The 24,606-nt window shown below is 36.8% G+C and overlaps 1 protein-coding gene across 2 annotated transcripts in view; it reads left to right on the forward strand.

Moving 5' to 3' along the window:
* SMARCA2 (SWI/SNF related, matrix associated, actin dependent regulator of chromatin, subfamily a, member 2) overlaps positions 1 to 24,606 on the forward strand; it is a 116,315-nt gene that overhangs the window by 83,404 nt on the left and 8,305 nt on the right. For both annotated transcript variants that reach the window (XM_009279940.2, XM_009279941.2), the window contains one exon: positions 13,918 to 14,135. In XM_009279940.2, the coding sequence (XP_009278215.1) occupies positions 13,918 to 14,135 (218 nt within the window). The remainder of the gene's footprint in view (positions 1 to 13,917; positions 14,136 to 24,606) is intronic.

Consider the following 24,606-nt stretch of genomic DNA (forward strand, 5'->3'; position numbering starts at 1 on the left):
TTAGTGGACATGGTGGTGTTGGGTCGACGGTTGGACTCGATGATCTTAGAGGTCTTTTCCAACCTTAATGATTCTATGATTCTATGATTCTAATTTGATCTTACAGTAGTCTTTGTTAGATACTGAAATAGCCGTGTGGAAAATCAACATTACATTCCATAATTGTTTTAGCTTCACTCTTCATCTACTGGTTGTTTTTTTTAATTGTAATGGAGGTTTTTTATATAGTCTATATTGGAGGCTGAGATTCTGTGAAGGAGGAGAAAAGAAATAACCTTTTACCCAGTGCATAGTTTATCTGCATAGTTCATGTACATGATACCCCTCCACCCCTGTTTTTCTCTCTTCCTTACTCCTCTATACCATTTCTGGTTACAATTGCAAAGTTTCCTGGCTTGCTGCTAAACCTGTTTAACAGTCGAGTAAGTGAGTATTTGCCCAGGGCATGTGAAGAAAATTGCGTTCTGATCTACACTCTGCTCTGTGGTATTGAATTGCAGATCCAATTGAATTTGTTAAGCTGTAGGGGAAAACAAGTCACGTTTAAAAGACTTTGTCACTGGAGGCTTAAAAAGTCCACCGTTCCAGTGTGTTGTCTATTTTGTGATCAGCAATCATCAGGATGCCCCAGGTACTATTTTTTAATGTGCAAAGCGAGGCTGATAAGTTTTATGCATATGGAAGCTGATTTCTTGAAGGATTAGGAAGTTGGACAAGACTTTAAGGCCTCACGAAGCCAAGCCATTTTTACGTTCTGAGTATTGCTATCTATTTTTCATGCATTTTTCAGGAAATTCAGTTCAGAATCTATTTAAGAAAGGGAAGAAAGTGGCTACTTTTAAGTTTCAGTGAAATTATAACCAGTGAAGCCCCAGTGAAGGGGCTTTTCTTGGCTTTTTATGCATGAGAGGGAATTTAAATGCATCTACCTGATAGCTTTGGTTCTCTATTTTGGCAAGATGGGTTTGTTAGTTTATGAAGAAAAGAACTTGATTTATACTCTGGCTACCTTTTTCAGAATCTGGAGGCAGGATTGAGAGTATTAATTTTGCAAACTAGCAAAGTACTTTGAAATGCCTCTTCAATATTTGAGGGATATTCTCAGTAAGGCAATTTTTAGTGCCAGAAATAGTTTTTGTGTGAGAAAGACCTCAAGTTGGGAAATCTGAACAGCTGTTTCAGAGAAATACCTATCAGTAAAATAACTTGCCATATTTTCATAGGAATCTTTTTTTTTAGTCTGTGATTTTGTCCATATGATGTTACGTGTAAATTACCATAACAAATCTTAACACAGTTTCAATTGGAATAGTACATACATTCTCTCCTAGAAAACATTAGAATAATAGTGTCATATAAACACCTTTCTGTATTTTTAAAAAATGTGAGTAGTATTGTTAATATTAGACTAAAATAAATTCAATTTTCTTTGAAATAGCTATACTTTTCTGACATACCAATTTTATATAGCCTGGCAGCCATGATCAGGCTTTGTTATATTTTTATTGTTTCAAGTGCAAAATTTTGCATGAAGAAATTAGGCCCTGTGGTTAAGATGCCTGAAATACGCTCCATGTGGAAGATCAAAATTCAAATCAACTTCCAAAACTGAAACAGAAACATTAAATACTTCACAAAATTGACAAAAAAAGAAAGTCTACATTAAAAGTTTAAAACATTACTGTTGCTAGGGTCATTTGGCAACAGAAAGAGAAGCAGCAAACTTTTTAATACTTGGGTCCACTGCATTGTTATGTTCTCTGACATGCGTTGACGTAATAATTATAGGTTATATGCAGTAGCTGACCTTTTGTCACCTATCAAACTTTTGAATAGAGGCAATAAGTTTTCCTATGTTGATTTGCATTTACAACATGGGTAAGAAGTTATCCATACCATTCCGAGCGTGTATTGTGGGCAAAGTGTTTATTCACTCTGCAAAAAGGGAAGCATTTAATATTTTGCCTTATCATCAGGAGCAAATTGAGAGACCGTTATTGTAAAGTGCCATCTTTTGAAGGCAGACCTGAGCAGGTGATGAGAAGCTTCACACTGATGTTTTCCATGCAGCAGTCATGACAGGCAAAAGTAATCCTTTTGATGGATCAGTATAGGTTTGCAGAGCTCTGCTGCCTCTATAGAAAACTGCAGCTTAAATGAAAACAATTTGTCTCTTCTTGTATGTAAACAAGTATGGAAGTACTAACTTAGCAAATATGGAAGAACAGGAAAGTTTCAGAGTGAACTTCTAAAAAATTACTCAGCCTATCCTTAGGCATGTTGTGAGTGGAAGGCCTTAGGCAGTTAGCTTCCTGAGTCGTCTTGAAGTACTCTGCCTGATGAGTAGAATGGTGTATTTCTTTACTCTAGCAATGGAGTTTTAACTTTAAAAAAGGAAAATCTTATAAAAGTTTTCCAGTAATCGTAACCCTGTAATTTCATCCTGTACTCTGAAATTGTCGAGTTTAGAGTGTTAAAAATTACAGTTTAATGGCTATCCATTACATATTCTTTTCAGTTGCATCTGACAATGTAACAAAATATTTTTAGCTGGCTTTCAAACTCAGAACCATAGGACTTTGTTGCTGCTTACAGCCTTGCTTTAGTTTTTCAGATACGCATTTATACTATACATTATTCTGTTGAGAAACTTCGCTTCCTCTTAAGCCTCATTGCCTTTCTGGGAATCTTCTTTGTATTCTTCAGTTAGCCTTTGCTTAGGTAACAGTTTTTGCCTGTCAGACTGTGATTTGCATTGCAATTTATCCCAGAAGACCAAAAAGGCCTTCTAGACAGATACTGTTCATGTTAGAGTTCTACTTTTAGGCTGTGATATGCATATTAAAGGGTCAAGCTCTACTGTAAGTCCTGCCACAGTCTGATAACTGCAGCTTTAGAAGCATCCTGAAAACATGGAACTAACTGCACCACTGCTAGAAGTTAGCCTCACAAAATACTGTTTTGGTATAAAATACATAAAAGATACATATAACTTAGCTTTCCTCAGCAAGTTGTCCGAAGTTTGACTTAGTTTCATTTCATGCTCTCTTCCTCCAAATTCTGCAAAGTTATTAAAGAACTATATTGGAATGGTCTTAAAGGGCTACCTCCTACTGTTTATTCTTTAAACATAGTCTTATTTCTATGAGTAGAATTTTTTCCTCTGTCAGCATAGGAAGTGAGTAGTCTAATCTCTTGACATACATTTTCTCATATCATACTCTCTTAACATTGCATGCTTCCCATTCTTAATTGCCTCAAAGGACCTGCATTAATAGTGATAGATCTCTACAAACAATTTCCCATGCTATTGGAAAAATCCTTAAGCCGTTTTCTGCAAATAAGTAGATACAAGAGGTCCTATGAACATCCACTGAAAAATAATGAAACTATGATGGTGTCTGAAAGCTGTTCTTTTTTTTCCATTATGTTTGTTTTATGCAAGATATTTTATCTGTTTTGTTTTGAATTTATTTTCTCCATTTGGCTCCCATTTGGTTATCTTCTGCATTTTAAACTTGGAATAAAAAATGTCTGTTTGAGAATGTGTGAATATACTTAAATATCGGGGACAAGGAGAACATATGAAAGAAAATACTTAATGGTATGACTATTGGCAGAAGCTGAGTTTACTTTGACATGCATAAAAGTGTCAGTTTAAGCTTTGTACTATAAGCTTCTCATGTTGCATCATTAAGAACAGTAATGTTTCATGGCATGAATAAAATTTACGCTCACCTGTAAAATAGAAACCTTTTGTTGGTCTGTTAGTCTGTTGATGAAAAAGAGAAAACACTTTCAATATTTTTCTGAGCAATTAGAAGGCATCTCTGGATATCTGTTCACTTGAAAGCCAAATAATTCACTTATTCTAAGGCTAGAGATTTGGCTCAAAATGAGTGATTTCCCACTGGAAATCTGCTAATCATCCCTTTGTGTTATAGTCCTCAGCTGTGTTGTTTCCATAGTAGAAGAAAAGGCAGCTTGTTCTTCATAGGAAACTTTCTACTAGGATATGGTATCCTGCTGTTAGGCATGTTGCAGAACTAGAGTTGGTCCTGTCTACTTACCTTTATCCAGTGCTTAGAATTTTCAAAGTTATTTTTACCATAGAAAAGTGTTATCTGTCACTCCAAATGTTAGCAAGGTTCACTGGAAGCAAATGCGGTCCCAGAAAGAGCCAAGACTGCTGTTTCTTTCCAAAGAACTGATCTAGTGAGGGTATAAACCCTGGTTTTATACCAGGTATCTTTCTGATATAATTAGCAGCGTCTCAGAAGAAAAGGGAGGCAATATTCTTTGAATAAAGAAAGGCTAAGCCCTGGAAAGTTTTTTAAAATAAATTAAAAAGTAATCCATAAATTCCCATTCTGAAGGGTTGAATTTTGAGAATTTTTTCATAGGGAACAAAATCAAATGTGAGGGGTTTGTCTTTAGTTCTCAGCATTATGAGCTGCAAAACATTAGTCGCACTGCCAGTCTGCCAGGACATATAACATTACAAAGTTAAGATTTCTTACCTTTTTCCACAACAGAAGAATATAATGTCCATAAAAAAGGTAAGCATCCATAAAAACAGCCCTATTATTCGAGGAAAAAAGATAAATTAATAGTATGGTACTAAGAAACCAGAGGCCTTTGGCAACTGCAACAGTATTTTGTGAAAGACAGGGTGAACAGCAACAGGAAATACTTGTCTCAAGACTGGGAAGAGAAGCCATCCTACATAACTGTTTATTAGTGGTCTTATATAAATGTGTTTCTGATTGTTTTTTGTATTCATGTTCTCCCTTTTAAAATAAACAGTGTCTTGTCTGACTGGGAGACAGTAAATCCTTGGAATGTTGTAGAATGCCTGTTTTTCCTTGATTTGGGATCTGGTCTTTATTGTTGAGTATCTTCATGACTTCACTGCAGCTTGTTTCCTCCTGCTCTGTGACATTTGTCTGTGAGCCTGAACAGAATGTAGCTGTTACTAGAAATACTACTAAATTGTCTTAAACTTTGTTGATAAGTTCTAAACTAATTAATCAACTTCAGCAAATCATCAAAAATGGAAGAAAAAATTAATCTCAGAGGGACAATAGAATGATATATCCCTCCAGTAAAAAAATTATTTTAGACCAAAGAAGGAAGATTTGGAAGCAAAATCCACAGTACAAACTAAGCCATAAAAACCTCATTTTTACTTTCCTTCTAAACTGTGAGATGCCAAGGAAACTACAACATCTCCTGTTGTAGGACACGAAAGTGTTATGCTGTTGACTAAATTCCATGCTTGTTATTTTAAAAGAATTTAGGAAAAAGTGAGAAAAGTAATCTCCCCCACCTCCCCCTGGCACCCCTCAGAAAAGGTAATTTTCTCATGCATGCAATTTTCCTTGCCCCCTCTCCTAGGGAAGATAATGTACTTGGTCAAGAAAAAAAGCATAACTGGAATACACATTATCTCACAATACCTTTGTCAGTATACTGTCCTCTACACTGCTGAAATAGGCTTTCCTGAGTCAGAATTCTGGGTAAGTCAGGGAGAAAATGCTGATAAAAATAAAAAAGGAAGAAAACCTTCCCCTTCCACTCTTCCTCACTGAAAAAACCAGTCACTAAATGCTCCAGAATCCTGTCTATTCAACAAACTTATGCATCTCTGTCATACTGAACAAGATAAAGGGGAAAAAATGAGGCATCTCTGTCATGTTAGATTTTACTTCAAGATGGATTGCTGGTGAATCTGAAGCCAGGAAACATGTATCTTCCATAAGCTGTTTTTCTGTGCTGGTGAAAATGGCGTGTAATAGATCATTCACAAATGGAAAGACTGCAGCAGGTACCAAGGAAGACTTGTTGGCAGCCAGAGCCCTCTTTGCTAAACAGGACTTTTCTGTGATTAGTGTGAATAAAATGCTTCCTACTTGAGTTCCTGTCAGAGGTTTTCTTGGATTTCCTTCTCATCCATTTTACTTCAGCAAGCCTTTGGCACCTGCAGTCATCAAAAAACCCCAGACCTCTGCTGTCCTTATCAAGCTTGTTGAAAGGTTCTTATAATTCTTCATCTTTGTTTTTTGAAGTGATGCACTTTTGGCAAGGGAGACTTGAAGAAATCAGGACCTTCTGTACAGAAGAAAAAGTATGGCAACTCATGACTTAATAGTGTTATTTATAAATCTTGTAGACAAAAGCGAATGTACAAAAGTCAATTGCCATTTTTATGCATCTCAGTTATATCAACTATTATCTTCATGTATGCACATTAAATAATTGATCATTTTCTCCAGACAATTTAAAAAGCATGTATATAAAAATTTATATCATATTAACTTTAAAAAAAATACACACCATGGCTTAATCATAGTTATTTCCTGTTTTGTTGTAATTTAGTTATTTGAAGTTACAATTGCAAACTAAAGTTAATTCAGCTAAATCAGTCTTGAAAGATAGTTTTGGTCGCATTAAGTGTATTCCTTTACAACTGTGTGTCTGTAAAGATTATTATTTTCCCCCATGAATTTCCCTGCAGTATTTTCATAAGCGATAGTCTTGTAGTGTCTTTCTTAAGTTAGTTACATCTCATTCAGTCTGTAAATTTTACTTCCAATTATACTTCCAAAGATACCTGCAACTGTTTCCAATGCCAATGTGTTAACAATGTTTACTCCTTGAGTCATCAATATGCTGTAAGGTTCTGAGCAATCTGAAGGCAATCGGAAATATGCAGGATACCATCTAGTTCAGAACTGCTATTATAACATCCCTTTCAGAATATGTTTGTTTATCATCTGGCAACTTTCATGCGCAATATTTCACAAGTCCATGTTATATTGTCCTCCAGTCTTGAATGAGAGAGTTTGTTTCACTGTGTTTAGAAACAGGCTATTACTCCAAGTGACAAGAGTTGTTCAGCAGGTGATCAAGCTTTCTAAAAAGAAGGGGAGAAGATTTGGAAAAAAACAACCAACCAAACAAAAAAACCCCACCACAACAAAACAGTTCAGTGAGAAAGAGTAAGAGGTTGATATCAATAGTTTCTGGTATAGAATTTTTTTGGATTTTTTTTTCCTCTCTTTCAGCTGCCTGCCCAACCCTCCTTGGTTAGGTTGGCTTGGTCAAGAGGCCGTTCAAATTAAATCTTCTTAACGAGACATAAAGTACAACTGTATGTCAAATGGGAGGGATAAATCACACTTAATTTTGAAAACTGAGGAAGACAATTAGAGATAGTTCTGTAGATCTTTTAAGAGTGTGGCTGAGTAATTGTAGACCACAGAATAGTGACCATTTTTGGTAGTTCCACATTCAGTGTCTTATTACAGTGAGTATGTATTTTCTCAATGCTCTAATTGGTTAAGCAAAGCATCTTCATAGTCAGCATGATACAGTGGTTCCTTTTTATCACCCAGTTCCTTCCCCCTAATGGAGCACTTTCTTTGTGCTTCCTGAGCAGGCTGTGGGTCCTGGTATCATCAGTAATTATTGTGCTCTTCAGTCTCTCTGTCCCCAAAGTTTATGAAAAGCTCATAGGTACAAAATCAGTTTGCGTGGTTCCATTTAAAATAATTGTTTGCCTTTTGGGGGAGGGAGAAATGAGACTAATTATTGATTTATACTTTTTCTTAACCAGATTTCACTTTTGAACAGAAGAATATTTATGTCCTTGCCAATGTAGTTTGCCATAACTTGGAGCAAGTTTATCGGTGCTGGCTCTGCGTGATGCTTTACTTAGTAATTGTCACATTAAAGATTAAGTTTAAGCATTAGGATATTTTACATTAAGATTAAATATTAGGATATTTTATCTGAAATATTTTTCTCAGACCAGAAAGAAAACACTGAAGATAAAAACTTTGATCCTATAAGTATTTTAAATAGATACCTTTTTTTTTTTTTAATGTTACGCTCTGTTGCTTTGGTTGAGACCATTTCTCTTTAAAGGTAAGTATGTTCTTACATGGTTCTATCAGGTCTTTTTGGCATCAGTCTTTAAATCAAAATGCAAGAAAAAACTATTTATAATTGTTTTCCTTAATGTGTAATTAAAAATAGGCAGCTGCAGTTTCAATGCAAATACTTAAGCAACTATTAATAATGATCAAATGCAAGCCAGAAAACAATCTACCTTCTCCCGCTTCTCAAAAAAACCCCAAGTTTCAGCAATGTGAAGATGCAGACCCTGACTGATGAAAATATGGCTGAAGGACTCAGTTTCCTTATTTTGTGGAAGTTCAGCATATCTGAGAAGACTATTTATTACAAGTTATGTGTTTTTGCAATAATTGTATTTTGTTTGCGTTTTTAAAAAACCCCGATACTTTCATTTCTACTTAAGTGCTGGATGGAGACTTTTTGGAATAGTCCTTATGTGGAGGAGAATGAGTCAGCAGTGAAAGCAAGGAAAAACTGGATGCATTCACGAATTCTTCACTAATTCTGCCTTTGGCAGATTTTAATCTATACTCTGTTTTAGTTTAGTCACAGAAAAACTAGTCTGGTAAATCTGTTGTGCAATACTATCCATCGAGGAGAGGAAATTCAGTTAAAATAACTTCATCAATCCTTATAATTATCTTCAGGTATTTAGTCATTGCACTGTTGATAGTGTATCTTATGCCCTTTTATCTAATTGTCAAGTATTACGGCGTTCTTCTTCACAGTCTTTATCTGTAGTATACTGACCTCTATGCTGTAGCATAGCAAGAGATAATTAGTTACAATGTAAGGGAACTTGCTGTAGAGAGCCAAGAAATAATTCCAATGTGTGGAAATTAGAAACAGTCCCAGATATCAGGAATGTCACTGTTGAGAAGCTAAGCAGGAGAACTGGATTTTGAAGAGATCTTTTGGAGAAGATGATCTTCAGGTTGGAAAGTTGAAGTCTTCATCAGTTGTTAGTGGAATTTATCTTGGAATATCATCACAGGACTTGAAGGATTATGCTGAAGACAGAAATTGGTAGGGGCAGGTAGATGACATTTTAGTGCTTTCAGTGTTTGTTATTAGCCTTCTGTAGGGTTCTTTTACTTCTTTCTTCTCTTCCAAATTGGTAAATGGGAACTTCATTTTCAAAGCAGTCATCTATTGTTCATTACTGCATTACTGACGTTTTTTGGTTTTAAGGGCTTAACAGCCCTTAAGCTTAGTGCCTCTTGGCCAGTAGTCAGTACAATGCCCAGGTAAGTTATTTGTCGTTCCCGGAAAAGCTCTTTCTTTTGGCAACTTTGCATGATTGGGTTATTATTTATGTTCAGGGAGCTGGGAAGCTGACTTTTTTTTCTGTTCATAGGTGAACATAAAGACTTTTTCTATGGAAACATGGAGTTTAATTAGCATGCTAGCAAATCTGTTCACATGGTAATGTTAGTCACAGGAGCTCTCTTCTAACTTTGGAGGTTGGAGAGACACAAGGTCATTGATGTCTGAAGGAAAGGGGGCAAGCTATCTTAATGTTCATTCCGTTGAGATAAAATAAGAGAGGGACGCAGGAAGAGTTCTCGTGTCCTGTGCCCATTTCCCATTTAATCTGAACATATTTTCAGCATTATCAAGTAGATTTATTACATAGCTTCATACCATTTTTGTTTTGTGCGTACAGTTTCTTTGACTATAAGTAGTAGCAATGGCTTTCGCTATGCCTCCACTTTCTCATAACAATACTGTAGTTATCTCCAATCAAAGGAAAAATAACTATGTCTTACAACGTTGTGTCATCTAAATATTAGAGACAGGCCTTAGACACCAAAACTGATTTTATGCTGAGCACCTCCATTGATTCACTGTGTGACCAGACTTAAGTTACTTGATTCCTGTAAAACGAATTTAAAACTAATATAAGACTAACATAATTGTTGATTTGCAGAAGGCAGTTGTGAAACAAAACTCAGAGCTGTAGCTCTTAGTGCTTATTTGGATCCATAATTCTCAACTGAAGAGGTGTTCAGTCGTGGTGCTATGTCATGCTCTGGAGAAGAAGTTAAGAAAACATCCATAATGTCCTGCTCTTCAAATGGAGAAACAAAACAGTTTCCATTTGATCTTTACTTTGTTTCTGTGGTGCTGGTGTAGCTGTATTCAGGCTCATTAAGAATACTTCCACCTCAAAACAGCTATTTTCCTTTATGAAGAGGAAAATGTCTCAGAAGTAACTTCTACTTGCCTTCTGAAAAATTAACTTTTGGGTTTTTTTTTGGGGGGGTGCTTCTTTCGGAGGAAGGCAGTTTGGTTTCTTTAATCCATGGTGAGTATGCTCTTGCTTAAAATTATGGTGCCCTGAGAAGCCTGCTTGCTCTTAGCTCTTTAGCAAGGAAATTGTTTTGTGTACGTGGACCAGGATACAGCAATAAGATTCAGAAAAGCAGGAAGATTCTGTCAGTACTGGCCTTAACATTGGGTCCTCACACTTCCACTGGTGTTGCTGCCTTTCATGAGGTGCCCAACCCTTTGCAGAATTTGACATTAAATTTTCACAGCTTGCTTTCAAAAAATGAAGTCTCCAAACTTTATTGTACTCTTTTGTCCTGTTTCCTTAAGGGAAGGAAAGTGTTAAATTTTTATTTGTGTACTATTTTCCTTGACTCCCTTGCTGTTCACCTCACTAATCCAGAGGCATTTGAGCATGGGAGATGTCTGTGCTATCTTGCACCCTCGCACATCTGTCAGGAACTGGAGATTTCTCTCTGGGATTTGTGTCATTATCGTACTGGTAAAGGTTTGGAAAGGCATTCTCTTTGGTGTGGCACTTACAGCCCTAGAATAGTAAGCTTTTCTAACAAAGAGCTCAGATGAATTAGTTTAATAAATATTTTGTTGCTCATACACACGTGCATGGATCATATGTGTAGACACATGCACAGAGCATTAATATCTCCACTGATAATTGATTTATGTGATACACTTTTAAGCCATCTTTTAAGGCAGCATGAATCGTACAGGTTTAGTTTTAAATATTTTTTATATACAAAATATAAATTTGCCACTTGAGAACTAATGTCAGGAGTCACAATAACAACATTTTTGGACTGCTGGTGTTGTCACACTGATTTTCAAGTGGTGTCACTAAAGTCTTAAATTAAGGAAAACTGTCCGAGTTTACATTAATGCGTATGAATTTTGAAAGCTGGGTATATTAATCGATTGATATATTACTAGCTAAGTAGACAGTTTAATATTTGTTTGCAGATCTGTAGTATGCAATGAATTAATTTGCTATCTGATAGTCACTAATTTTAAGAGTGCAAGAGTATATGTTAGTTTACTTGAGTGTTATTTTTATTTTTTGTCTTTACTACATTGCTATATGTAATATTAAAAAAATCTTTTTACTTCTATCTTTTCTCTTTGTTCTGATTTTTTTTTCCAAAATATTACCTACTTCAAGCAAGAATTTTATGCAGAATTCTAAAATGAGATGTTAGTAAACTCTGTTATGACAACACCACTGTTATTTTTTTGGTGGTAGAAAATTTGTCAAGCAAACAAAAATACAAATATATTTTAGTTAAGTGAATACCAGTTTTCTAAAGGACAACAAAATGTTACCAAAGTTAACAAAATGATAACTTGGTTTGGTTTTTCAATTTCTTGTAAAGCAGAATAGACTTTTTTATCAGTTTCAATAACCAAAACCTGATCTGTTCACTGCGGAGCAATAGGAGTACATTTTCTGTAATAAATGCATCTTTAAAATGCATGCAACCTATTTCAGTTTTAAAACCATACATGAAATTGTCTAATTGTGCTATTATAATTAAAATGCTAACAAGAATCTGTAACTGCCCAGCTAAAAATCTAATTTGGATGCCTAGAATAATAAGGGGAAAAATATGATAAGTAGTTGTCAGTATTAAAGCAGGCTGAAGGAGGAAGGCTTGGGGCCTTGTAGTAGGTAGAATGAAACAGCAGATTTGAGTATCCTCAATCCTTTCAGTATTAAATTTTCAGTAAAATAAAATTACTTGTATATGAAAACATAGCCTTTCCCCAGCTCTCTTTTTTTTCCTGATCAGCTGATGAAGAGACTAGCAGCTCGCTGCTTTGCTGGCTTGTTAATTTTATCCCCACTAACTGTGATTTCCGATAGCCGGCCTGCTGATAGTGGTAAGGTAAATATCCTTTTTCATTGCCGTCTTGAAGATTCAGTAGAACTACATCACAGGCATGTGTAGGTGTGTAACACATCAAAAGTCGGTGTTCTCCGTATTTCAGTGTACAACTGAGTGTTTAAGGAGAGCAATGACATTAACTGTTGACAGCCTTGCATGCTGTATTTATTATTAGCTTTTCTAGCTTCCAAGATATGCAGAGAAATTTCCTTTTCTTAATCTTCGTTAGCTGCAGTGGTTTATAGTGGGTGTCCTGCTTTAGCCAAATGAATATTAATGAATTTGTGTGCAGATTTTTTTTTTTCTTCCTTCTTTTTTCTTCCTAACTCATCAGATCTCAAGCCTCCTTCATAGTGGTTATCTGAACGCTGTGGAAGCATGATGTAAATTGTCTTTTGATTATTAAGGCCTAGCTTCAGGCTGTCCCTCAGGATTCTGCATTCGTGTTTGTTGTGTGGATTTGCACATCGGAGGATGCATAGGAAACAGATTTCGAAATCCCACTGGTGTTTTTAACATGCCAGGTTGTTTTGTGTTGTGCATCAGGTTTTGTTCACAAAACGTTTTCCAAGAGACATTGTACACAATTGAGAAAAATTATGTCTGGGCTGTAATCACTCTTTTTATATTGATTGTTATGCTCACATGATCATAAATATTAGCCATGTTTGGTGCTGTGGAGAAATGAAGGTAATTGCCTTCTGATTAGAGCTCTTTCAGCTACGAGAAAGGATTGATTAGCATTTGCATGTACTCAAGGCAATATTGAGAGGCAAAAGGGACAAGTATCAACATCAGTTATGTTCTGAGAAAGCATTAATCAGAAAGCCTAGTTTTAAGATTTTTTTCGTATTTTTTTTGTTTTTAATTTCAGTTCTCTTATGACCCGGTATTTTTATTTCTTTTCTTTTGTTGGCTTTCCCAAATCAAGGAAAGTTCAGCTTCTTGCTTTATCACATGGGTCTGATAGTCAGTGTGTGAACAGTTTCCCTTTATTCCTAGTTTGTTTTTTGTAGTGATTTTTTTATCCCTCTGCATAGTGCTGCTGGGTCTGGTTAAAAGCATACATCCAGGTAATTGAAACTGGTGTTCATCGTTTGTGACTGTGTGTGGGGTTGGTTTGGGTTTTTGGGGTTTTTTGGGTTTTTTTTAGCATCCCATGTTATGAGTGCTTTTTACAGTAAAACACGGTACTGTCAGTGCTTCTGCCTATCTGTTGGTTACTATTCTAGAAGAAAATGATAGATTTTAGAGATGGTTTTAACACTTAGGCGATTTGGAAGTTGCTTAAACTATTTGGAAGAGAAGTTGAGTCATTACTGCATAAAGTATCTGTGTGACTGCATAAAGTACCTGTGTGTTGTTCGTGTGCACAAAGAACTGTGTGTGATCTGGCTTTGGGAGCTGAGCGCAGTTTAGACTGTCCTGTTGGAAAACCTGCAATATCATAAAGTCTGTTTTGCATGGGGCTACATAAGCCAGTACTGCCACTGAAATGAACAAATGAGTGTTTGTTGTACACTTACTGACACAGTACCACAGGCCATTATTGTGTGTGAAACTGTGAGTTGGTGTGGAATTAAAGGTTCAGATAAACACGCATCTATTTAGATGATAGTGGGATTCTTAGAACAAATTAATATTTAGTGTCTCTTTGATTGCTAGTAAGTCAATTTCTTATTATACTCTTGTTTATAAATAAGGTGAACATTTTGAGTTGAATTCTCTGCATCCTGTGGGGTTGCGTTTTTGTTTTTACAGTTTGTTACTTACCTTTGCAATACCTCTTTTGTTTAATCATACTTTTTGAACCCATGGTTGTCAGGCAATTGAAGACGGCAATTTGGAAGAAATGGAAGAGGAAGTGCGGCTTAAAAAACGGAAGAGACGAAGAAATGTGGATAAAGATTCTGGGAAGGAGGATGGAGAGAAAGCAAAGAAAAGAAGAGGCAGACCTCCTGCAGAGAAGTTGTCACCCAACCCACCCAAACTGACAAAACAAATGAATGCTATCATTGATACTGTGATAAACTACAAAGATAGGTGAGCTCGGAGACGGTCTCTCTCTGTTGCATGTGCTTTCTCCCTCTCTGTTGATATCTCTCTCTAAGTTTTTTAATTCATTTTTGTCTTTAGAAGGATTTGCTGACACAGCATTTCTGAAAAGTAATTTCACTTAGGGCCTGATCCTGTAAATGTCACTCTTTGTAGAAGGTTTTTTGAAGACCCATCTGATAGGACACTGTTGAAACATGAATACAAGAAGTAGGCATAGAGCTCCTCCTTAGAAATGAAGTCATTCTGCTCAGTAGGTGTACTTAAGAACATTTAGCTTGAGCTGGATTTTCCTTCAGTTTAGTGGTGCAGTGTGTGTTAAGATTAATCTTTTCAAATACGTGGCTACAGATTTATTAATATAAGTTAACATGGGTCTCACCATGCCCTGAAAGACTGCCCAAAAAATGTAGGGCTCATATCATGAGCCTCTGAGCTGCCAAAGGAAAAACTGTAAAAATACTAATCATAATATGTTGCCCGCACCTGATGTGGAAGCATGTTTATCAAGAAATCCCTATCTTCAGCATAACAAAATGCTAAATAGCTGGACCTCAGGAAAAAATATCACTTCTGATCTGAGATGTCATTTGAAGACTTCTGTTTTGCAGGTTTTCAAACTGAAAATCATCTATGCTTCATGAGGAAGAAATTGAGAATTAGTTAATAACCTCTTTGAATCATACTTGTTTGAGGAAGTTGTATTTTTTAACTCAACTTCTATTTGCCAAAAATCAGTAAAGCCTTCTTGTGTGCTTACCGCTTCTTTACTGTACATGGAATTACTTAAATCATATAAGGAGCAATTATAAGCTAAATGAATATTAAATGCATTCAGGGAAAAGACGTGTTTGCGTTAGGTGACCCGCGCAAGTGTAACAACATAATTTTTGCATGTAAACAACTTTGTGATTTCAAATGGCAAGCTGCACTTCTTCCTTTTTTGCAGCTACAGTTTTGGGTCTGCCAGTACAAGGTTAACTTGGGCGGTATCTGGTGAAGCACGCAGAGCTGTGATGCCTGACTTTTTTGGCATGTAAATGTTGAAATGAAGCATTCTGTGATCTGTGGGCTCTCTCTAGAGTACATCGAAAAGTTTATTGCATCAGACCAGGATTCACAGCAATGAACATGATAAGCAGGAAGCTGACTACAGTCTCAGTGTATTCAGCTTGCTGTGACTCTCAACTAACAGAATAGCTGAGAAGGGAGAAGTGTTTAAAGTTCAGGTATTCCATTTAGGGCTGCAAGGAAGCCTCTCTTCATTTTGGATCTCTGTCCTTGAGCCTTCTCCTAAGCCAAGCACTTCTGATCAGGGCACCTACTTCTCATTTTTAAAATAGCAAGCAAAGTTGCTTCTGCTAGCCTCCAGTAGGGGATAGCTACTGGTAGTAACTGCTAGTTACTGGGGAAGTTAAAGACTTTTGCCTGTCACTTGTCCCCCAGGAAGTTCGTATCTGATCTGTCAAACAAGTTAACCACTGTGCTATTACGCAGTGACAAGGCATACTATTCCCTCTCCCAGGAGCCCACATTTATGCAAGACAGAATTGGTTCCCACTTTAAAAAGTGTGTGGAGCTCTATTCTGTTAGGAATTAAAAATGCCTGTTAAACGGAGCTCTTCAGTGCAACAAGCTCTGCAGAAGAGTTCCAAGTTCCTGTATTCTGATTTTTTTGGTGAGCTAGCATCAAACCACCCAGTCCTATGAAAGCTGGGACAGAACAGAATTGCAAATTTAGGCATCAGGAAACTTTAGTATCTTAAAATCTTTGGGGTTGAGGTTGTTCTAGAGTTCGATGAGCACTTTCAGGATTTTCAGCTTTAGAATTAAGTGGGTTTTAGGCATTGGAACCCTTCAGCTTTGTAGGGGGTTCCTGTTTGTTCAGCTCTGGGCTTTTGTGTGTGTGAAGGCAATTGGGGCAAGTATAGAGGGACAGGTTAATTGGAAGAAAAGTAGGCCATGAGCTTCATCTGGGGAAAAAGAATGGTTTTCATGTATTTAGTATTTGAATGCCTGAAATCATCTTTGTTTTTAGCTTAAATTTTCAGTGCTAATAGATGTTTAATCTCTACTTTATGAAAGTCCAGAGGGCTGATCCAGACCACGGAGAGCTGATTGTGTCCCAAAAGGTGGTCAGGTGATACCCATCCAAAATCTTAATGACTTTGGCCTGAGTTACTTTTTCAAAACCAATTCTACAATCTTCAGTAAGTTTTGTTGCAGTTAATAAGCCAGCAGGCAAAGAAATAAAGAGAATGCATTGCTAAACTAATAAATCTCTGTGTACTTTATCTCATGTTCCCCTTGCTTTTGAGAAGAGCTCCTTGTAAATACAGAACCACTTCTCTGTTCTTGTTAAAATCTTTCTTTTTAAAAAAACATTTTTCCATGGTGCCCACAAAAATCTGGAGTACCAGTTGGCTGCTTTTTTGTGGTGATTCTGTGTAATGTTGATGCAGGGAAGGAGTCCCCAAATACTTTCCTAACTGTCCTGTATTTGATTTCTGTTGTAGGCATTTGGGGACAAGTACAGTCCTTTCCTTCCTTATTTAAAAAGCATCCTACAAAATAGGCTGGGGTGCCTATGTCTAGGAAAGCTAGAGGCTACAATAATACAAGCAATAAGCTCTAGTAAACTGAAGTTTGAGCTACACAATTATTATATAAAGGTCAAAATAAGATTAAACAGACAAATTAGCAACACTTGAGGTAAATGTTCAGTGTAGAGAAATGCAGCATATGATTCTTTGAAAAGGAAATTCAGAGGTAGATATCCAGCTACTTGGAAACCCCAGTTAAAGAACTCCATGCAAGACAGTGGAAGTTAGCATTGAGGTCAAATTACTGTTTATCTCTGTCATGTCTTCAGTGCAAGTTCAAGCTTTTTCTTCAGATTTTCCTCTTTTATGCAGTACTGTATAGCAACTGTCGTGTTTCCTTTTATTCCCATCCCACATCCCAACATGATACTGATTTTAAGGAAACATTCCATTAAAAATAAGTTTAGTAGTTCTTACAGAGCAATTTATAGCTACAAGTTGAGTTTCTTTGATCTTTCTAGACAACTAGGAACACACTGAAGGAGAGAAAACTTCAGTGTTTATGCTGAGAATTGACTTGACTGGCAGCCTAACTCCTTGGTTTCCTGGAATTCTGGTACCTGGGGTGTCTCCCATATAATAAAGGAAATAGTAAAAAAGGAGAAAAAGGACAAAGATGTGAGGCACTGTGAAAATGTTCAACTCAGACTGTTTGGACTCCTTTGGTATGAGAGCTGTTGAGGTCCTTGTAAAGTTGACAATACTTGCTTCTTGCAGGCTGCTGTGCTTTGGATTCCAGTACTGGGTGATGTGCTTTAAGCTTTTCTTCATGTTGATAGGCATTTCTTTATCATATCTTTGTATTTATCTTTGGTAATCTTGAAACAAATAGTTGTACCTCAATTTGAAGAACTGTGGAGTAAGTGCTGCAAATCGTTATGAGGTAAAAATGCTTGTTGAATTCACTGGTACCTTTTAAACTGCACCTGTGCTCTTACTACTCAGCTTTAAGTATGAAACCATACAACATATGTTGCCAGCTGTAGATACAGATCAGTGTCGTAGATACAGAGCAGTACTACAGATGCAGAGCCTTTTTTTCTCTTCTACACTGCTTTGCCATCATAGGTGAAGCTGAGTTAATCTAGGTTTCATCTATAATGGCTTAGAATGGAGAACAAATCTGTAATGAAGCAAAAGTAAGATAGAAAAGATGGACATAATCCTCTGACTTCTAGTCACCTGATCTAGTGGAAGATGTCTCTGCCCACCCACGGCAGGGAAGTTGGACTTAGATTATCTTCAGAGGTCCCCTTCTGACCCAAACCATTCTATGATTCTATGATTTTGGTAAAGCATTTGTTAGGGTACCACAGGAAAATTATAAGTGAATATGAAAGAAAGAGGAGATCTAATGAGTAAGCTCTCTAATCTGAGTGAAAACAAGGAAAAAGATGTAACTGAAGGCTCTGTTAAAAAAGGAACTATTAAACTGGAAAGAAGATACCATGAAAGTTCTTGAAGAATTGGTGTTGGCATAGATCATAATATATTAATGATATATGTTAAAAAAATGAAGAGTGTCCTAGCCAAAATACAAAGTTTTAAAATATCAATATTGGGATGGCATTCATGGAGGACTGAACACAATTAAGTCTGGATTAAAAGAACTGGTATGAAATACAGTACCTCAGAGTGCATCATAAGGTGCTTACAGACTAAAAATAGGCTTTTCTTTGAGTTGGAAGCTCATCATGTGGAACTGACAAAAAAAGAATGACCTGGGCAAAGAAATTATTGATCAAATCTAACTATGAGCCATCAGTATTGTCTAGCGATAAGAAAATGGGAGCCTGGCCCTGACACTATTGCCTGTGTGGATGAGGAAATACTCATTAGATGTGTATGCCATTATATGTGACACCATTAATGCTTCTGAGTTGCTGTACATAGTACTTGAATACTTTTCCATTTAAGAAAGATTAGTTTACACTGAGACAAGTGTAAATAATTATTTCAATGATAAGTAGCATGGGAGACTCTTGCAAGAGAAAACAGGTTGGTTTGTTTATCCAAACACAGCACAATCTGAGAGGGGAAGATGATTGCTCTCCGTAAATTCACCTGGGAAAAAAGGGAAGCATAAACACGGAGAGTGTAGAAATACGTAAAACACAGGATGGTGATCACAAGGTTATATGAGTGTAAACATCCATGAATACTTTCAAGTTGTTAACTAAGAGTTCTGGAACCTTTCCATATGGAATAGTGGGGCAGAAATACCTAAATAGATTTGGGCTTTGTTCCTTGATTAAAAAAAAATTATATGATTACTTACAATACCAAGGCCCTAGATTCAAGGACCTGGAAACACCTTTCCAGTTACACAGTTGAGCCTGATTCTCCAATGTAAAGTATATGCATCATCTTTGCAGCCTTAATTTGCAATAATACATTTTAACCTGGGATTTTGTTGCAATTATTTCTTAAACTAAGATTTACATGTCTTTGCAGCCTTGTAGCTTGTTCTAATCTTGCAGTGTAAAACACCTGTTTAGAAGAGAGCAAGTTGAAATGCATCAGTCCAGCGTTATTGTCACACTTTTTCCCAGTTCTGATGTTTTTAACCTGTCTTTCCTTCCCTCTAAAATTAGGAATGCCCATAGAAATGGATAATCATATGTGTAATACATATGCTATGTTTTCAGAAAGCAAAATTAGTTTGTATGTCCAGTTTAAATGCTTTAGCCTTTTGAAAGCAGGGACAATTTTATTGGAGATAGATTTTCTTTTCAGAATAAGGAATTTGTATGCCAAATTTGAGCCCCAGCTGCTGATTTTGCGTCATGCACATGCAGGCTTAGTCCCCCAAACTGTCTTTTTCCTCTTTTGAAGATTTTCCTTTATTTTTTATTTCAGAGGAAGACAAGCTGTAAGTGTAGCTTCCCTTTCCTAATTGTTAAAATTAAGTGGAGAAAAAGAATGATACTTCATACCTTGTAATCCTTCGGCTTCCCTACAAATCCACTGTCCTCTTCTGCCTTGCATCAGAGTTTGATGTTTCCTGTCTAGGTGCCAGTTTGATGCTACAGCTAGTTTGTATTAACTTTGTTTAGATAGCAACAGCTGACTTCAAGAATCCCAGGACGCTGATAGCTCTATTACATATGGTGATTTTCATTTGTGATCTACCTGCTCTCTGCTCTGTTCGTGAGACTTAAAGTAAGGACTTGCATGGTGTACCAGTTAGCTTCACAAAGCCTCCTCCCCGTAGCAGGTGGCTGTTAATACAGCTGATAAGAAAATTGGAAGGTGGGGTTGTTGCGCCCTGTCCATGTTTCCTGCTTGGCAAGAGACTTCCCCTGTCTGTGGTGCTTAGCATTTTGATCACTGCATCATTAAAGCCAAAATATTTAAATTCATGCCCATAGTATTCTAGTTTTGACAGGACATAGCTCAGGGAGAGAGTATTTTTCTCTGTATGTGAAATGGATTTTATTCAGACTATTTCCAGCTGTTTTCTCAAGTTGCCAGTTTTTAACTGTTTTAAAATGGTGAGTAATGTAATTAGCCATTACTAATCTAACTAGTGATTAATTATGCCAACTGGTACTCTTGGGTATTCAAACACACAAAGCAAGTAATTCTTATTTATAGCCAAGCCAAAGTTATGGAGTACGTACCCATATGTCAAAACCAGGAATTATATTTTTAAGTATTTTTACCCACTACCATTTCAATGATGGGGACAGGTCCACCATGTATTACTGCAGTCAGTTCCAAATGGAAGAACCATTGAATACATTTAATGAAAATGAATCATCTCCCTATATAGCTGGGTTACTGTTGGAAGTTGGTAAATACAGAAGAACCACCTCGCTATGTAAGCTCTTTTAATTCTCCTCTCCCACACATACTTTTTTTTAAAAAATGTCCTTGTGAGTTGCATTTGATTAGGAGTTGTAATTTGCACGCTGTGGTCCTGGTTGTGAGCGCTCTGACTAGGGCAAGCATGCAGGACTCATCATTCTACCCACTCTAAATTGAATTTCAGTATTTGTTAAAAGTGTGAAATTTGCCAGAAATACGAGAACGTCTTGCAGTTTCAGCTTCAGAGTTGTCTCTCCTTCTGATTCCAAAGGAGAAGGGGTGTTGAGAGTAGTAATACTTTTGACAGGTCAGTGGCAGCTTGCATCTGGCCCCATACTGCCAGGGAAGACAAATACAAAAGGAGCCTCGTACAAATGAGGCCTAATTGTTCCTGCATTTAATTCCACCGAAGATAATACTGACTAAATGGGTGGAAATACACGCTTGTGTGCACCTTGTAAGCAGTTTGACAAAAATGGGAGAAAATCAGAAACATTGAGCACAAATATTTTTCTAAGCAAAAATATTTTAAAAATGAGCAGTATTTCGTAATGATTTTTAACTCATACAGCATGCAAGTATTTTTTATGTGAGCACGCATAGGACTAGCATGTTGAGCAGATGCAGTAGCAGTGAACTGTCACTCACAGTTCTTTCACAGTCAGGTCTTTTAATTTATTCTGGTCCTTCTTCCCTTCAGCACGTATCCTGCTAGTTGCTAGGCAACCATAAGTGATTTTTACTGCGCATGATTTTTATGTGGTAGTTGTTGTGGTTATTATTTTCTAATTACAAAAGTGTGGACAGGGATTAAAATCAGAGTTGCATTAATAATTGCTAATTTTCTCCTGTTGTATCCACAACACAGCCATTTCAGATTATGTAAGATCACATTAATTTACAGTATAGATGCACATATACAAAGGGAGCAGAAGGTAGTATTTCTTTGTGAGAGGAGGTTCTATAAAAATGATAGAATAAGCTGTTATTGATCTGAGTAGACAAAATCGGGCACTAGTCTTCTATCTGTTGCATATTTCATGCCCTTAATGCTTTTTCTTTCACGGCGTTAAATGATTCTCGGTAATTAATTATATCAAGCAAAAGCTTGAAGATTTTCTATGGCATTCTTAGTTTAATAGAATGTGTGAACAAATTACAGCTGGCTAGATTTATACCTTGAAAATAGGATATTGCTGTTTAATAATGTACTACTGTTATATTTTTAATATAAAATACAATATAAGGGTGGGTGTGTGCCTGTAAAAAGAGAAAAAAAAATATATAGCCATGAGATAAAAAGCTCTATAATCATCAGTTTTTTAATAGGACAAATATGCTAAACATGTTTTAAAATTTGATCAAAATTAGATTATTAGTGGCTAATTTCTTTTTTCTTTAAAAATTCTATTTTTTGTCACACCTCTGAAGTGTAGTTGAAGCAACACCAGCATCAGTGGTTTAGTAATTTTTCTCAAATAGGTAATTCTATTAAAAGAAAGCTCTGAAGTTTTAAACGCAGCAATGGTAACTCAGTCCTTCTGCATAGCAAATCCAGATTCATACTGCACAAAGTTTTGAAAGCAACTTTTCACACTTTTTAAGGGATTAGCTTACATCTATATCCTATGTCAATATCTTGCACAGATTTATTAAAATAACTTTATTAAAGTTTGTGAAGTCAAGCACACAGAAAAATAGGATATAACAGAAAAAAGGTGGAAACCTCAGGGACGTATGTTACAGTATGCTGTGTAATGGTGCGACAGTGTACTGCTTTGCTTTGCTTTGCTTTGCTTTGCTTTTCCACAGGACCGGTGCCTTGCATATACAAGGTGGGCACTGATCACTTAACGGATGGCTGAATTCCCCCTGGGCTTCTTTATAAAGTGTGAAAAGTTGCTTCCAAAACTTCTTTACAATGTTCATAAGGAGTCTGAATGTTTTGCAGATACGGAACTTCTGTCACAACATTTTATTCTCATTTTACAAATGAGGAATAGAAACTTAAATTTTAAGACACCATTTGGGCACCAGAGATCTGATTTTTCAGAGTAGTTAGTGTTCTATAGGTTCAGAACAAATTTCATTTATCTCAGTTGCAGCTGTGAGCGCTCAGCACTTTATTAACAAAAAAAAAATACAGTCCTCAATTTGCAAAGAAGTAGAAACACGTGCAATTTAGTCAGTTGTGTAGTGTGTACTTAATGCATTGCTTTTCCTTGTTTCCAGTTTCTCTTTGAGAGGGCAATCTGAGATGAAGACAAGTTGTGTCATGTGGCATGACATAGTCACTCACATAGATCATTAACAAGATTGGTGCCTTTAAATCTATAGTGTAAACACCTCCCACGTTGACAGGGGGAGTCTGAAAGTAATGAATTTGTCTCTTTGGTGTGAATCAGTACCAAAGGAGATGGGAGGTGCAGTGGCCCGAGTTTCACAATTATTTGCTGGCAGGAGAGAAACAGTAAGACTTGGGATGACAATTATCTGGTCATTTTATGATTTCCTCTATTTCAGTAACAGGGTGCTTCCCAAATAAATTAGATCTGTTGGGTGAAATTGCTGGTAACTGCCCGGAGTGTGAGGTGCAGGTGGTCTGTTGGGGTATCTACCCCAACAGCTGTATGGGGTAGATAGACTTCACTCTCACCTTCCCTGACAGAGATGCACAGTGCACCGCCTTGTCTCACCGTGCAGCAGCAGCACCCAGAAGTGTGTTCATGCATGTGCCATAATCTTACTGTAATCTAGGAGGCAGCCTCACAGTTATTGCTAAGCAGGCAAGGGGAAGGGCTTCTGCTGCTGCAAGTCAGACAAAAGTTGTCAGGATGAGACAGAGGCTTTTGGTTTCTAGGTTTGCATTGGATGGAAAAATACTCTAGCTGACAGTTGGCGCCCAGGATACTGATTGAACAACACTGATTAGCAAGCTGTGATTAGAATGTTTACGTTATTGTCCTCTCTGATGGAAGCTATATAAGGAGCAGCAGTGTCCCAGGACTAAACCGAGAACAGTAAGAAATCTTGGATTAGGTGAGCAACAGCTACTTAGGAAATGAGGAAATTCTGTTTATTCCTACTTGTTCATTGGTCTATGAGGTCCGTAAGAAAAATAGTATCTCCTCAAATTCTGATGCTATTTCAGGCATAAAGAAATGCCTAAGATATTCATGACTTTCATAAAGGGCAGAACTGTTCTGTGCTTTTTATCATCCTTATCCTCCACGGCAGAATTGCCTCAGTTAACCTTCGATTCAGTATTAGTTCAATGTGTCTGATAAGATCCCACACCACTATGGAGGGTGACTGCAAGAGAGAAGCTGAAGTGGAGACCAGGACTTGGCAGCCTTCTTGCCCAATTCCTGTAAAGGTTTGGTATCTCCGAGTTATCATCTGACGATGCAAATGAGAAAACAGGGCCTTTTTGAAGTAGCTGTGAGAGAAGGAAGCATGTGAATGTGGGCTGGGAAATTCTTGTGAATGCTATGTGCAGTGAATTACAGTTCCTCTCAGCAGAGCTTTTTTCTGCTACTTTGTCTGTGAGAAAAATGACATGCACACAGAAAAAAACCAAAAGACTAAGCCCGTAAGTGCCATCAACACATTTCCTCTCCAGGTCACTTATATCCATGTATTATTTGGGAAGCCACCAATAAGATTTAAAAACCCCCTCAATTTGAAAGTGTTAAAATAGCTATTAATAAAGGATGAACAATGGGGAATCAGGAAATCTTAGAAATTCTGAACACCTGTAAGTGATAGGCATGTTCCTAGAGTATGAAAGGTTTTTAGGTAACCTGTGACTTTATTTCAGATGACTGAAAAAGTACAAATGGCAGTAGTGATTTTCAATATAGTTACAGTGATCTTCCTGGAAACCTAATGGTCATTAATGGAAGTTAATTTTTTTGTTGTAACATGTAGTTAGTCTGATAGCAATCAGCATCTGGTATAATGGAAATCAGTATGAATAAATGGTTTGCTATGACAAGGAGGTACAAAACAACTATAAAATGACCAAGAAGAAGAAAAACTTACAG

The sequence above is a fragment of the Aptenodytes forsteri genome, unplaced genomic scaffold (assembly GCF_000699145.1).
Source record: "Aptenodytes forsteri isolate BGI_AS27 unplaced genomic scaffold, ASM69914v1 Scaffold99, whole genome shotgun sequence".
Taxonomy (NCBI): Eukaryota; Metazoa; Chordata; class Aves; order Sphenisciformes; family Spheniscidae; genus Aptenodytes; species Aptenodytes forsteri.